The sequence below is a fragment of the Cheilinus undulatus genome, linkage group 17 (assembly GCF_018320785.1).
Source record: "Cheilinus undulatus linkage group 17, ASM1832078v1, whole genome shotgun sequence".
Taxonomy (NCBI): domain Eukaryota; kingdom Metazoa; phylum Chordata; class Actinopteri; order Labriformes; family Labridae; genus Cheilinus; species Cheilinus undulatus.
The window spans coordinates 31152844-31165708 of record NC_054881.1 but is presented as its reverse complement, the minus strand read 5'-3'; the positions used below and the strand labels follow the sequence as shown (position 1 = coordinate 31165708).

Below are 12865 nucleotides of genomic sequence, written 5' to 3'. Positions count from 1 at the left end.
ATGCAACACGTCCATCAGCTGTATCCTCATACCTTTATCTCTCTCTCTCTCTCTCTCTCTCTCTCTCTCTCTCTCTCTATATATATATATATATATATATTTTTTTTTTTTTTTTTTTTTCTAATTAATCTATTTTCATAATAGAAAAGGCGCATAGGTGGATCTTTATGCTTCCTTTAATGATTTCCATTGTTAATCCAAAATTTGTTCTGCATTTGTAGGGTTCCTGAAAACACTAAAACGTCTCCTGCACCAAAAGCATTGCAACCCCTGTAATAAAAAGTGTTGCCTTTTTTTGCTTTTAAATTATTGACTGGATTATTTTTGGAAGTTATCATACATCATTTTTCATGTGGCTGCAGCATCATAATCTTGTCATTCAACACTGTAACTGAATATACTGAAAAGCAACAATTTGCCAGGGGAACTTTTCCTTTCACAGCAAGCCTTGCCCCCCACAAGGCTTCAGGGATATAATTCATCCATCCATCCATATAATACATCAAATAAATCTTTATGAACATCACAATGCTTTACCGTCAAACCCGTCAATTCCACTCAAGTGAGAAAGACAGGCATAACAGGCTTTTTTCTCTTTTTTAAACCCTGACCTTCAGTCCAGGCATGTTGCTCAAAGTATGAGTGCAGTGTCATGCTGTCCAGTTCAGTGGCATTGGGAGTCCTCGAAGGATCCTGGACACATACTGTGGCACACAATCTGTTGATCTGAGTACAAAGTACAATCTCAGTGATACACCCACATATGATCGACTGCTGTGAACCACAAGTTTCCCATTGATACTGATAAAAACAAAACAATGGTTTGAGGCTGCTAAAAGTGGTTCTGATATAGCAATTTCCCCTCATTTTCAACTTCCCACTGCTACTGCAACCATCTACCTGGGGCAGAAAATTGTGTTCATTCTGAGATAAATGTACTGCACTTCCATCAGTCCTAACACAATATGAAAATCCAATTCACTTCTCAAATTCACTTTTGTATTAAATACAATGCCATTACTGAATCCATTTGAGTCACAGGATAAGAAGGATTTTGAACAGAAATTTGATTATTCAGAGAAGTTGGTGGTTTAAATTAATCTCTAAAGAAGCACTGTAGGCTATGTCTGCTCTTAGAAAACATACACTTTAGATAATCTTATGTTTGGTAAACATACCATCCACTGGTTTATCCCAGATTTTATACAATAAAGTTTGGAATTTAAGCCTTTCATTGTGATTCTAGACAGTCTGACTGCAGTCATTTCTGACAGCTACTGTCATAATCGATCATCTGAGACGCTGTATACCTCAGAGTACATACACGCTAAAATGTTCAGATACCAAAAGTTAAAGTCAAAAACCTGACCTGGAAAACCTGATAGCAAAATGTTTAATGACACCAAGTAGACAGTCCGCTAACAGGAAAAAAGCTCAATCTCCACAAAAAAAAGAAAAAAAAAAAAAGAAAGAAAAGCTGTGTAGCTAACAAAGCTACCTAGCTAACAATGCTACCTAGCTAACGTAGCTAAAGCCAAGCTCACAAAGCAGCTATGTTATCTATGTAGCTACATTAGCTTTAGCTAAGTTTGCTACGGCTCACATTATTAAAGCTAACTTATCAGCATTGGCTTATGTAGTAATGTTAATTATGTAGCTAGCATAGGAAATTTAGATTTACCTAAAGCTAATGAAGCTGAAGCAAGCCACTGTTTATGTAACTATCTTTTCTCTGTTTTAATTTAAGAATTGTTGTTTAGTCTGTTATGTTTGCAATGTGGTTATTTTAACTAATGTAACTGCCACCTTTGTTTATGAATAAAATTGAATTTTTAACAAATCTAAAACAGGAACTATATTGTACCAGCAAAAGTTCATTTTTCCAGTTATTTAATTCAAAAAGTTAAACTTCCCTTTATTCTAGATTCATCTCATACAAAGTGAAATATTTAAAGATTTGTGTTTGTTTGTTTTGGCTGACAGTTCACACAAATAAAAAATCCACTATCTGAAAACATTAGAATATCACAAAACACCATAAAGCTGAAGGTTGCTTTAACAGCAGCCTTCAGCTTGTCCATATTGTTGAGCCTGGTGTCTCTAATCTTTCTCTTGGCTTTTCCCCAGAGATTCTCTATGAGGTTCAGGTCAGGTTAGTTGGCTGGCCAATCAAACACAATAACATCATGGTCAGCAAACCAGGTTTTTTGTATTTTTGGCTCCACTGTGGGCAGGTGCCAAGTCCTGGTGGACAAGGAAATCAGTAACTCCATAAAGCTTGTCAGCAGAAGGAAGCATGGAGTGCTCTAAAATCTCTTGGTACATGACTGAACTCTGGACTCGATCAAGCACAGTGGACCAACAGCAGCACATGACATGGCACCTCAAACTCTAACTGATGGAAAACTTCACACCGATCTTCAAGCACCTTGGATCCAGTTAACTTTCAGTGAATATGCTCTATATGGCACTCTGAGAACATCCTGCCCTTTCAGCAATGACATTCTGTGGCTTAGCCTCCCTGGGGAGGGTGTTAGTGATTGACTACTAGACATTTGTCAAGTCAGCAGTTTTCCCCATGATTGCAGTTGTGTGTACTCGACCAGAGTGAAAGAATTAAGGCTCAGAAAACCTTTGCAAACTGGACTTTTCCACAATATTCTAATATTTTGAGATAGTGGATTTTCATTTTTCATGAGCTGTAAGCGGTAATCATTAAGATTTAAACAAAAGACCTCTTGAAATGTCTCACTTTGTATAAATAGAATAATTCTAGAATGCATGGAAAAATAGCTTTTTGAAGTGAATCATGGAAAAAATGATCTTTTACTTAATATTCAAATTTTCTGAGATGCACTTGTAGGTTATATTGCGACTGAATTGGCAACATGACGTCAATGATCATTTTAAAAATAAAGACAAAAAACATTATTTTCATTAATTTCAAAGAAATCTCTGAATGAACACAGTCCTTTGTACAAAATAATGCTATATAAATAAGTTGCCTTACCCTCCACAGGATCTGAGTGAAGTCCATTAACACCAGTGGGGATAACAAAGGGATACTGGTACTGTAGGCTCGAACTTTGCCATTCGGTCCGCCCATGTGGTGCACCTTTTTGCCAGTGTTGTATTGTGGGTAGATCTCTAAGCCCAACTCCTCTATGAGCTCTAAGACATGTGTTTGGGTGCTGAAACAGAAAAGACACAATTTTGAGGAGATAATCAACAGCATTTCAGGATTAACTCAAATTAAAGCTAAATATAACAGCCCATAATCCCATAGCGACCATGTTCTTGTGACATCACTCTCAAGGTAGGAAACTCAGTTACTGCTATAGAGATGACCGGCTACATTCCAGCTTGTTAGTCATACAAACGCTGAGATTCTGACAGCTGTTTTATTGTATGGACTCCTGATTGAGATGAAGAAAATGGATACTAAAAATCCAGAGAAAGATTGAGCTACATTTCATGCCTGTATGATAGAACAGGCAGGAACCTACTAGAAGTATTAATGTTCAATTGAAAATAAACCTAGTACAAAAAGTAAGGACATTTGTGTTTGGTAGACTATTTCTTTGTTTTAACAATACTTCTTAGTAATTAATCTTATACTGTTGGAAAACCTGTGTATTTCCCTTTTAAATGGTGCCACATTTCTGAGGAACATGCATTTGTGGGATGAGCAGCAGAGCTGAATATGTGGGTTGCACCCATGAAAATTTGTAAGCCAATTCTGATAATGCCAAACGTCTTATTCATTCATTCATTCATTCATTCATTCACAGCCACAGCAGCCTGGCACTTTGTCCTCATGCTGGTCACCAGCCTGGTCACCGACTGCTTTGAGATGGCATCTCCTTTTTTCAATCCCCATTTGTTGTAAGTCAGTCGTTGTGCTGGTCACACGAACAGCACACTCAAGCTCATCCCAAAAGTGTGCAATAGGGTTGAGGTCAGGACTGCTGGCAGGCAATTCCATCCTCTAGATAAAGCTTGATACCAGACTGTGGAGATATAAGATCACCACTGGTTGCAGAATCTCATCTTAATATCTCTCTGAATTGAGATTGCCTCCAAGCCTCGCTTATCCAGTGAGGGAGACGCCGCCCCACACCATCACACTGCCTCCACCAGAAGATGTTACTTTATTGGTGCAGCAATCAGCATGGAGTTCCCTGCGTCTTCTCCTCACTTTGACCCCAAGATCCAGCTGCTGTAGACAGAATCTGAGACTCATCATTGAACATAATGTTCCTCCACATGTTCAGTTTTAGTTGCATGTGTTGCTGACACCAGTCTGACAGTGAAGGGCAGTCATGGCAGGCCTCTTGGCAGCCCTATGAGACCAGAGATTGGCTGTGTGAAGTCTGTTCCAGATTGTCTGGGCAGAGAGTAGTCAGCCATATATGGTCCTGCAAACCTTGAGTGCCAATCTGTAGAAGACAGCCTTAAGTGCATAGAAGGTGAGGAAACATTCTTCTTGGGTTTTCATTTTCTTGGGACACAAACCTAGCGGCCTGTCTCTGACATCCCCCCTTGGTCTTCAGTTTGGAGATGGTACTAAGGCTTATTCCAAATTACACTGCAACTTGGTTTGTGGAACACCAGTTTGAAGTTGCCCCATCCAGATCAGTCAAATGTGCCATGCCAGTTCTTGGAGCAGAAACCTACTGACCAGTAGAGCAGGGCCCATGCTCACAGGTGCCAGAAACTCATACAAGATTCAATAGCAACAGCAGAATAAGCTTTTTGGCATTGGCAGAGAGGATTGGGCGTTTTTTTTTTTTTTTCAACCCACATAATCAGCTCTGCTGCTCATCCCATAAATGCATGTTCCTTTCAAATGTGGCACCATTTATAAGGTACATAAACAGCACAATGATTTTGATTAGGTGACCATTTAAGGAGCTCTTTTTGGTGAAATTGTGAGTTTAAGTGTCATATTATCTAGCCAAAAGTACATTTACAGCAGATGACTAAGTCATCAACTTCAGTATCATGGATATTGGCTTAAGGTCAATTTCCTTAACATTTTCATCATTCTTTTATATACCAACCAATTCATTAGCCCACCTGTTGACAAACTGGCACTTTACTGCATAGATTATACAGCGATGTTAAAAAAAAAAAAAAGAGCAGGGCTGGAGCAAGCACAAATACATCCAGTGACTCACCCCAGGCTTAAACAAATGTGTATTAATGAAGGCCAACATATTAGCCTTTTGTAGAATGTCCGTGGTTATTAAACAGTCTGACTTTACAATATTGCATTAATATTATAACATTACCTAAGATGGGCTGAATGCTAATGTTGGGCTTTGATCTGAAGGTCATCATAAAAAGGTCAGAATCTCAAAGGTTATATGACAAAAACCTGGAACACAACAGTACAACATGCAGCACCCTGAACGTGGCATCACAGGACCATTAGCCGCTGTGGGAATATGGTTGATTAAAAATGCATTCATTCTGCCTTTAGAGTGGGCTTGAGATTACAATAGTGCTTGGGTGAGTCCTTGGATGTGCAAAATGCTCTTTGAGAACTTTGATCTTTGATTATGTTGACACTTGAGAGAAGCTCTATACCTCTGATGATGCTGCCATTGAAATGCTCATGAACAATACACTTTTCAAGCTCTCTTCATTACGGCTCTGTTGCCACCCGTGGAAAACAGGTTGAACCTTTCTAGATAGAAAGCTGTTTTTTCTTTGAACAGTTCAAATAGATCAGGGTTACGTTAATAAATATATAAGTGCCCTTGCACTTTTTATCAGTGACATTGTCTTGAAAGATGAATCTTAGTGCATGTGCATATAAAAGCCTTGTGATTGAAGTTCTAAGATGTTCCATTCTTCTCATGATAAATTACACAACATCATTATGTACAGTTCCTATGAGAAAAATTCAACCCTTGGATGTTTTACCCTTTCACTGATTTTATAAATAAATCACGGTCAATATCAGTTGGCTTTTTGGGAGAAAAAAAGTAATTTAAACTAAATTAAAATACATAGTGTAAAATGGGTGATTATATAAATATTCTACCCCTTTGAGTTAGTATTTAGTAGATGCACCTTCAGCTGCAATCACAGCACTGAGTCTGTGTGGAAAAGTCTCAATCGGGCTCGCACATCTGGACACTGCAGTTTTATTTCTAGGGATCAGGCATGAACGGCTCTTTTCAAGTCCAGCCACAAATTCTCTACTGGATTGAGCTCTGGGCTTTGACTCAGCCACTCCAGAACATTCACCTTGTTGTCTTTAAAACATTTCTGTGTAGCTTTCAGTGTATGCCCCTCATTGTCTTGCTGGAAAATAAGCTGTCTCCCAAGCCATAGTTCTCTGCCAGACTGAACAAGATTGTCCTCCCAGATTTTCCTGTTTTCTCCATTCATTTTACACTCTTCCCATACAAGTCCTCCAGGGCCAGCTGCTGAGAAGCATCCCCACAGCATGATGCTGCCACCACTGTGCTTCACAGTGCGGAAGATGTGTTTGTGGTGATGTGTAGTGTTTGGTGTCCATATAGTCTCTCCCATCTCAGCTGCTGAAGCTTGTAACTCCTTCAGGGTAGTCAAAGGTGTCTTGGTGGCCTCTTTCACTAGTGTCCTTCTTGCATGGTCACTCAACTTGTAAGGATGGCCTGATATGGGCAGCCTGATATACCCATTTGCCATCTTCCTTCCGTTTCTTGATGATGGATGTAACGGAACTCCAGAGGATGTTCAGTACCTTGGAATTTCTTTTTGTATCCATTTTCTGACTTGAACTTTTCAATAACCTTTTCTCTGAGGTGCTTGGAGTGTCCCCTTGTCTTCATGGTGTAATGGTAGCCAGCAATGCTGATTAACTCGTAATTGGGCCTTCCAGACACAGGCGTTCTTATAAAAAAATCACTTTGTCAAGAAATATGATTTATACAAGCAAGAACTGCACACATTCCTGCCTTTCCTGTGCCTGCAGGGAAACCCTTAGGCTGCAAGGGAAGCAGCAAAAAACCCAGAGCAGAGCAGGCATCTGACAACAGAATTACACTGATAAAGTCAGAAGCAGAATAAAGGAGGAGCTGGGGAGGAGGAGGGTTGCAAAAGCAGCTTGCAGAGTGAGCAGCAAAGCAAGAGTAGTTTAAATATAACAGCATGGGTACGATTAGGTGTGACTTCTTTTTCCATGGCAATGGTAGATATAGCAAAACTTCATCGGGTGTTAATATTGCTTATCCTACTTTTGCCATGACTACACATAGGCACTCAGTTGCCCTCCCACTATGTTGATGAACAGACACACCTGGACTGCAGTGGAAACTAGCTGCTTCATAAAACACTCCAAAGACACAAAGCCTGTGGTTTTGGATGAAACATGGTTTGGGTTGGTAGGACAACTTTGAAAATGAAAGTCATTGTAGAGCAATGGTGAAAAAAATTGAGAGGGGTCTGAAGACCATAGAGCTCTGACAGCCATGCTCACAGACCCTTCATCTGAGACGCTGTGTCTGTCAAAATGGAAATGCATACTAAAACTTTCAAAATAAAATTGGACTTCCCTTGGGGGTTAGGATTAGGGTTAGGGTCATAGGATAGCACAAGTTAAAAACCTGACCTGCAAAACAGAAATCAAAAAATGTTTAATAAAGTTGAGTAAATAGTCTGCTAACAGGAAAAAAAAAGCTTGTCCTCCATGAAAATATTCTAATGCAGCAAGGGTAGCTCATGTGGCTCTGTTAGATGCGTAAGTTACATAGATAATGTCAATATTGTGTTTACATAGCTTCCATAGCTATGTAAGCTATGTAGCTACATCAGCATTAGCTACATTTATGAAAGCTCATGATGCTAAAGCTAACTTAGCCACATTGACTTATATAGTAACATTAATTATATAGCTAGCTAGCGCTTATGTTAGCTTTATCTAAAGCTAATGAAGCTAAAGCGAGCCTCCAATTGTGTAACTACTTCTAGAATGGGTCTATATATAATTGAATCCCAGATTAGACCTCTGATCTTTTCTGTTTTATTTATGAAATGTTGCTTTGTCTGTAATGTTTGCAATATGGTCATTACCTCCGCCAAGGAGGTTATGTGATCGGGTGGGTTTGTTCGTTTGTTAGCAACATAACTCAAAAAGCCATAGACAGATTTTGATGAAATTTTCAGGAAATGTCAGAAATGGCATAAGGAAGAACTGATTAGATTTTTGGAGTGATCCGTATCACTGTCTGGATTCAGGAAATTTTTTATGGATTCTGTACTATTGGGAGATAGCGCTAATGGCAGAGGTCTGCGCTGTTATAGCTTTACACCAGGAGATGGCGAACATGAGTAACTTCAATTCCAGCAGCATTTTGGGTGTGTTTCTATTCAAAGTTTTGTAGTTGATAGAGTCGGAGCGTAACAGAGAGAAAGACAGCGAATTGTAGCGAGAATACTCACAGTGCTGGGAGGAATAGAGGAATATTCACCCTCTGCCATGACTTCCAGTAGTCCAGTGAGACCATGGGTGAGACTGTCAGTGCATCTGTTGGCACCAGCAAGCAATGCTTCCACCATGACAGTCCACCCGTAGTGAAGCCAGTGCTTTGCCTCACCATGTTTCCACCACACCAGGGAGGGTGTAATTGGCGAATGCCGTGGTGGGGGGCACATGGGGATGGATCCAGGAATTTTTTAATGGATTCTTCACTATTGGGAGATTAGGGCTAATGGCGGAGGTCTGTGCTCTCCGAGTGCTTTTCTGGTTTCATGAATGTAACCGTCAGGCTTTGTTTGGGAATAAAGTTAAATTTAAAAGAAAATTCTTAAAAATTGTGCCAACAAATTACAACACTTCCATTCTGACAGCGTCTCAGAAGAACAGTCAGTGTGGCCAGCGGTCATAGAAATACAGTCAGCAACATGACTGTCTTGGAAGATGTTCAGTGACAAGGATATTGTTGCTGCCTCTGAAACAGCAGCTGTTCCTGCACAGAGAAGGATGGACCACACTTGACATGGCGCACTGTTTACAGCATACAACAAAACGTTTTTCTGCTTTCAGAATTTTTTTTCTGTTTATAAGCAAGGCAAAGAGCATGTCTCTATTTTCTTTGGAACTGACTTGCTTCACTTTACAGAACAGCTTGCAACAAGAATACTGTCAGCCTCTTTTTTTAATAATAGGTATTTAGACAATGCTGCCTATTATATAAAGTGGCTGGTTTAAAAACCAAGTGGCTGGTAAATTTCTAAAAGCTGAACAAAAACGTTAATCCAACCATGATTATCACTGAATAGATTTGCAACGTTATCACAAAAACGTATTATTTAATAAGCATAATGTTTCTCATGTTGTTGTCCTGGTCAACTATAAAGACACAATCATGCACTGTGATAATTAATAACCTTGAATATCTTTAAGGCTTCAAAAACACTAAACATAGGTGCTTTGACTTCTAAGTTCTTCCTGTAGTTCTTAATCCACATTACCTTCCCACCCACTGCCCCCCAAAGTCCCAGCGATCAACACCATTGGCTGCTGGTATTTCAGCGGAGAGTGTGCGACCTCCCACCCGATCTGTAAGGCACAACAGACCCGATTTAGTCAGAACAATAACTCAGCAGTATAAAATGACTCACTTCTTCGGATGACTTACTGCTTTCATACAGTAAATTACACAATTCTGCAAACCTTTTCCTTCCAATATCAGTATCTTCATCCCAGCATTCTTCTTTTGGAGCATGTGAGCTGCACTCAGTCCAGAGAGCCCGGCACCAACAATAATAACGTCCCAAATTTCTGCGGTCATGATTGAGCTCGAGTGGCTTTTTAGATTCCAACTCAGCCGGCTCTGGAGAACAGTGAAGTCAGAAAGAGAAATCTAACTTGCACTCCTTTTTCTTCGCTGTATCAATTAGGTCATCTGAGAACGCCTGGGCAGCTTTCATAACAGTGCACTTTGGAACTGTGAACAACTGAGCTGTGACCTACTTGGCAGATAATCAGCCGTGTAAATTACAGCACTACAAGCCAGCACAAGGCTTCTGATTTCCTCAGAGTAGAGACATTGTCAACTGTAAAGTCTTTTAAGGCATTTTGTAGCTTTTTTTATTTAATCATGAGATGCCACCAGTGACTCTCTTCTTACTTCTTCATGTACTGTGCTGCTCAGAGAATGAAATTGATCTGTGCAAGACCCTCATGCAAGCCAGAATTCTGGAGGGGAGGGCTTAGCTGGGAGTGGTCAAGGGGTCTGTCCCAGACAACAGTGGAAAAAGTTATGTAATCAATTGCATGAGTGAAATTGATTTGTCAAGTAACAAGGCAACAAAGCTTTTTAGAGCTGCTGCTACAAAACAAATGCACTGAAGTAGTACTAAAGAACAGTTTTGAGGTACAGACTTACAGTATGTGCTGAGAACGCCCCCAAGTTTCAGATTCACATTAATAATACAAAACATTTTATTGTTATGTAACATTCTACATAGTGATAATTTTGACCGCTTGTTATAAGCACATTATTTTTATTCTGATTTAGTGTTTATAAAACGATCTGCTTGTTCTCTGAGTACCTTACAGATTCACTCAGTTCTGAACTCACTTCATAAATATTGAACAGGATGACATTTTAACAAGTCATGGCCAACCTTAGCTATTGATGCAGCAGGTTAAACCACTCAAATTAGGATGACAAATCAAGTGATTGTAGTATTAAGACACCTGTGTCTGGAAGGTCTACTCACTGGTTAAACAGTATTCCTGGCTACCATTACACCATGAAGACAAAAGAACACTTCAAGCTACTCAGAGAAAAGGTTATTGAATTGAACATGCCCCAGAGTTCAGTTTAGTCCATCATCAAGTAATGGAAAGAATGTGACATGTGTAAATCTACCTACATCAGGCCATCCTCACAAAGTTAGTAATCATGCAAGTGGTATAGGGCAGACATTATTTCTGATTAGTCTACATGTCTTTGCAATTTGTAATTAGTTTCAATAATTCAGGAAGTTCTTGTGTAATGATCAAAGGATAACTCAAACTGATTATATCATGTTTTATATCATATATCATGTGTCATGTAATATCTTTTGTTGCCTCTGTAACTCTCGGACAGTGTATACTGCCCCGTGTAAAACTAGCTTTTGTTTGTCACACTGTACAAAAGCTCATGTCATCCTGCAATAAATTGAAGAGAACTACTGAAACACACACTTGTTTGTCGGCCATCTTTCTCTTCCCACTGGCCAGGAGACGTTGGCGTGGCCAACACTTGTATGCGGGACTAATCAGAACAACTGATGCCGGGGTTCTACACCAGTCAAAGCATTATGGGAAAGTGGCAAAGAGAAAGCCACTGTTGAAGAAAACTTATTAATCACAACCAGAGTTTGCCAAAAGGCATGTGGGAGACTCAGTGGTTAAGTAGAAGAAAGTTTGGTCCAAAAGACAAGACGCTATATTTGACAGACACCAAACACTGCACATCACCAAAAACGCACTATCCCCACTGTGAAGCACAGCAGTGGCAGCATCATGCTGTGGGGATGCTTCTCTGCAGCAGGCTCTGGAAGGCTTGTAGAGGTAAAGGGTAAAATGAATGCGAAAAAATGGACAATCTTAATCAGTCTGCAAGAGAACTAGGACTGGAAGATTTATTTTCCAGCAAGAAAATGACCCGGAGCATACAGCAAAAGCTACACAGAAATAGTTTAAAGACAACAAGACGGAGTGGCCGAGTCAAAACCCAGACCTCAATCCAATAGAGAATTTGTGGCTGGAATTGAAAAGCTGTTCACACCCATTCTCTGTGCAACCTGACAGAGCTTGAGCAGTTTTGCAAAGAATAATGGAGTAAAATCACAGTGCCCAGATATGCAAGCCTGATTCAGACTTATCCACACAGAGTGCTGTGATTGTAGCGAAGCCTTCTAAATACTGACTTGAAGGGGTGAATATTTATGCAATCAGTTATTTTACATTACATTTTTAAATTGACATTACTTTGTAAAAATCTGTTTTTGTTTTGACATTAAACGGGTTTTAATGTTTTTGTTTGTTTGTTTTTTTGTCAAAAACGCCATATTATACTGACCATGATTTGACCTCATTTTTGTGATTATGGTTCAGCTGGACAATAAAAACAACAAAAAGTTCAAAATCCATATTTCTATATTCCTTTAAACTATTTTAAAATGACATTAAACTAAAAAGGAACTAAGACAAAACACAATTATTAAAAAAATGAAAGCAAATCTAAAATGAATTTAATGTGGAATATAAGACCAAAAAAAGCCAAACTTTCGGAGTGGGAGTGTATCATATTTATGATTGACTTGTGAGTCTATAAGACTAATATGATCCTCTTAATTCTTCATAGTGATCACTTGAAGCTGATGAAGCGGTCACTGCATGATAGCTTTAGTACCACAGGAGGTCAGTTTGCTATTAGTGCAACAGTCATTACATTTACATGCACAGTTAAGTCCAGCAAGAGTTTCAATTAGGAAAACTAACTGCAGCCGACAACTCATGCTCATGCAACCGCAGAGAAATGGTGGCTGTGTGCTCGGGATGGGACACTGTAGGCTTGAACACGAGGTCCTGTACCACTGAACAGTGCTGTGAAAAGTATTTGCCCCCTTTCTGATTCCTGTTGTTTTTTGTTTGTTTGTTTGGTTTTTTTTTGTTTGTTTGTTTGTTTTTTTGCATAATTATCACACTTAAAAGTTTTGGATCATCATTAAAAAAGACAACCCAAGTAAATTAAAAAAAAATGCAGTGGCTGAATGATTAATGAATTTTTTAAGGGGGAAAAAAAACAAACTTATTTGACCCTGTGTGAAAAAGTAATTGCACCCCTTATTAAATCATGACTTAACTGTG

The 12865-nt window shown here is 39.3% G+C and overlaps 1 protein-coding gene across 2 annotated transcripts in view; it reads right to left on the bottom strand.

The window, feature by feature from the left end:
• Positions 1-12865, bottom strand: part of si:ch211-127i16.2 (probable flavin-containing monoamine oxidase A) — a 128959-nt gene that overhangs the window by 106870 nt on the left and 9224 nt on the right. The window contains exons 1-4 of one of the 2 annotated variants that reach the window (XM_041811228.1): positions 9671-9864; positions 9469-9556; positions 3011-3191; positions 612-726 (exon numbers count right to left, since the gene is read on the bottom strand). In XM_041811228.1, the coding sequence (XP_041667162.1) occupies positions 612-726; positions 3011-3191; positions 9469-9556; positions 9671-9788 (502 nt within the window). In that variant the 5' untranslated portion in view covers positions 9789-9864. Of the gene's footprint in view, positions 1-611; positions 727-3010; positions 3192-9468; positions 9557-9670; positions 9865-12865 lie in introns of those variants that run through there. The other variant, XM_041811229.1, reaches the window with a different exon arrangement.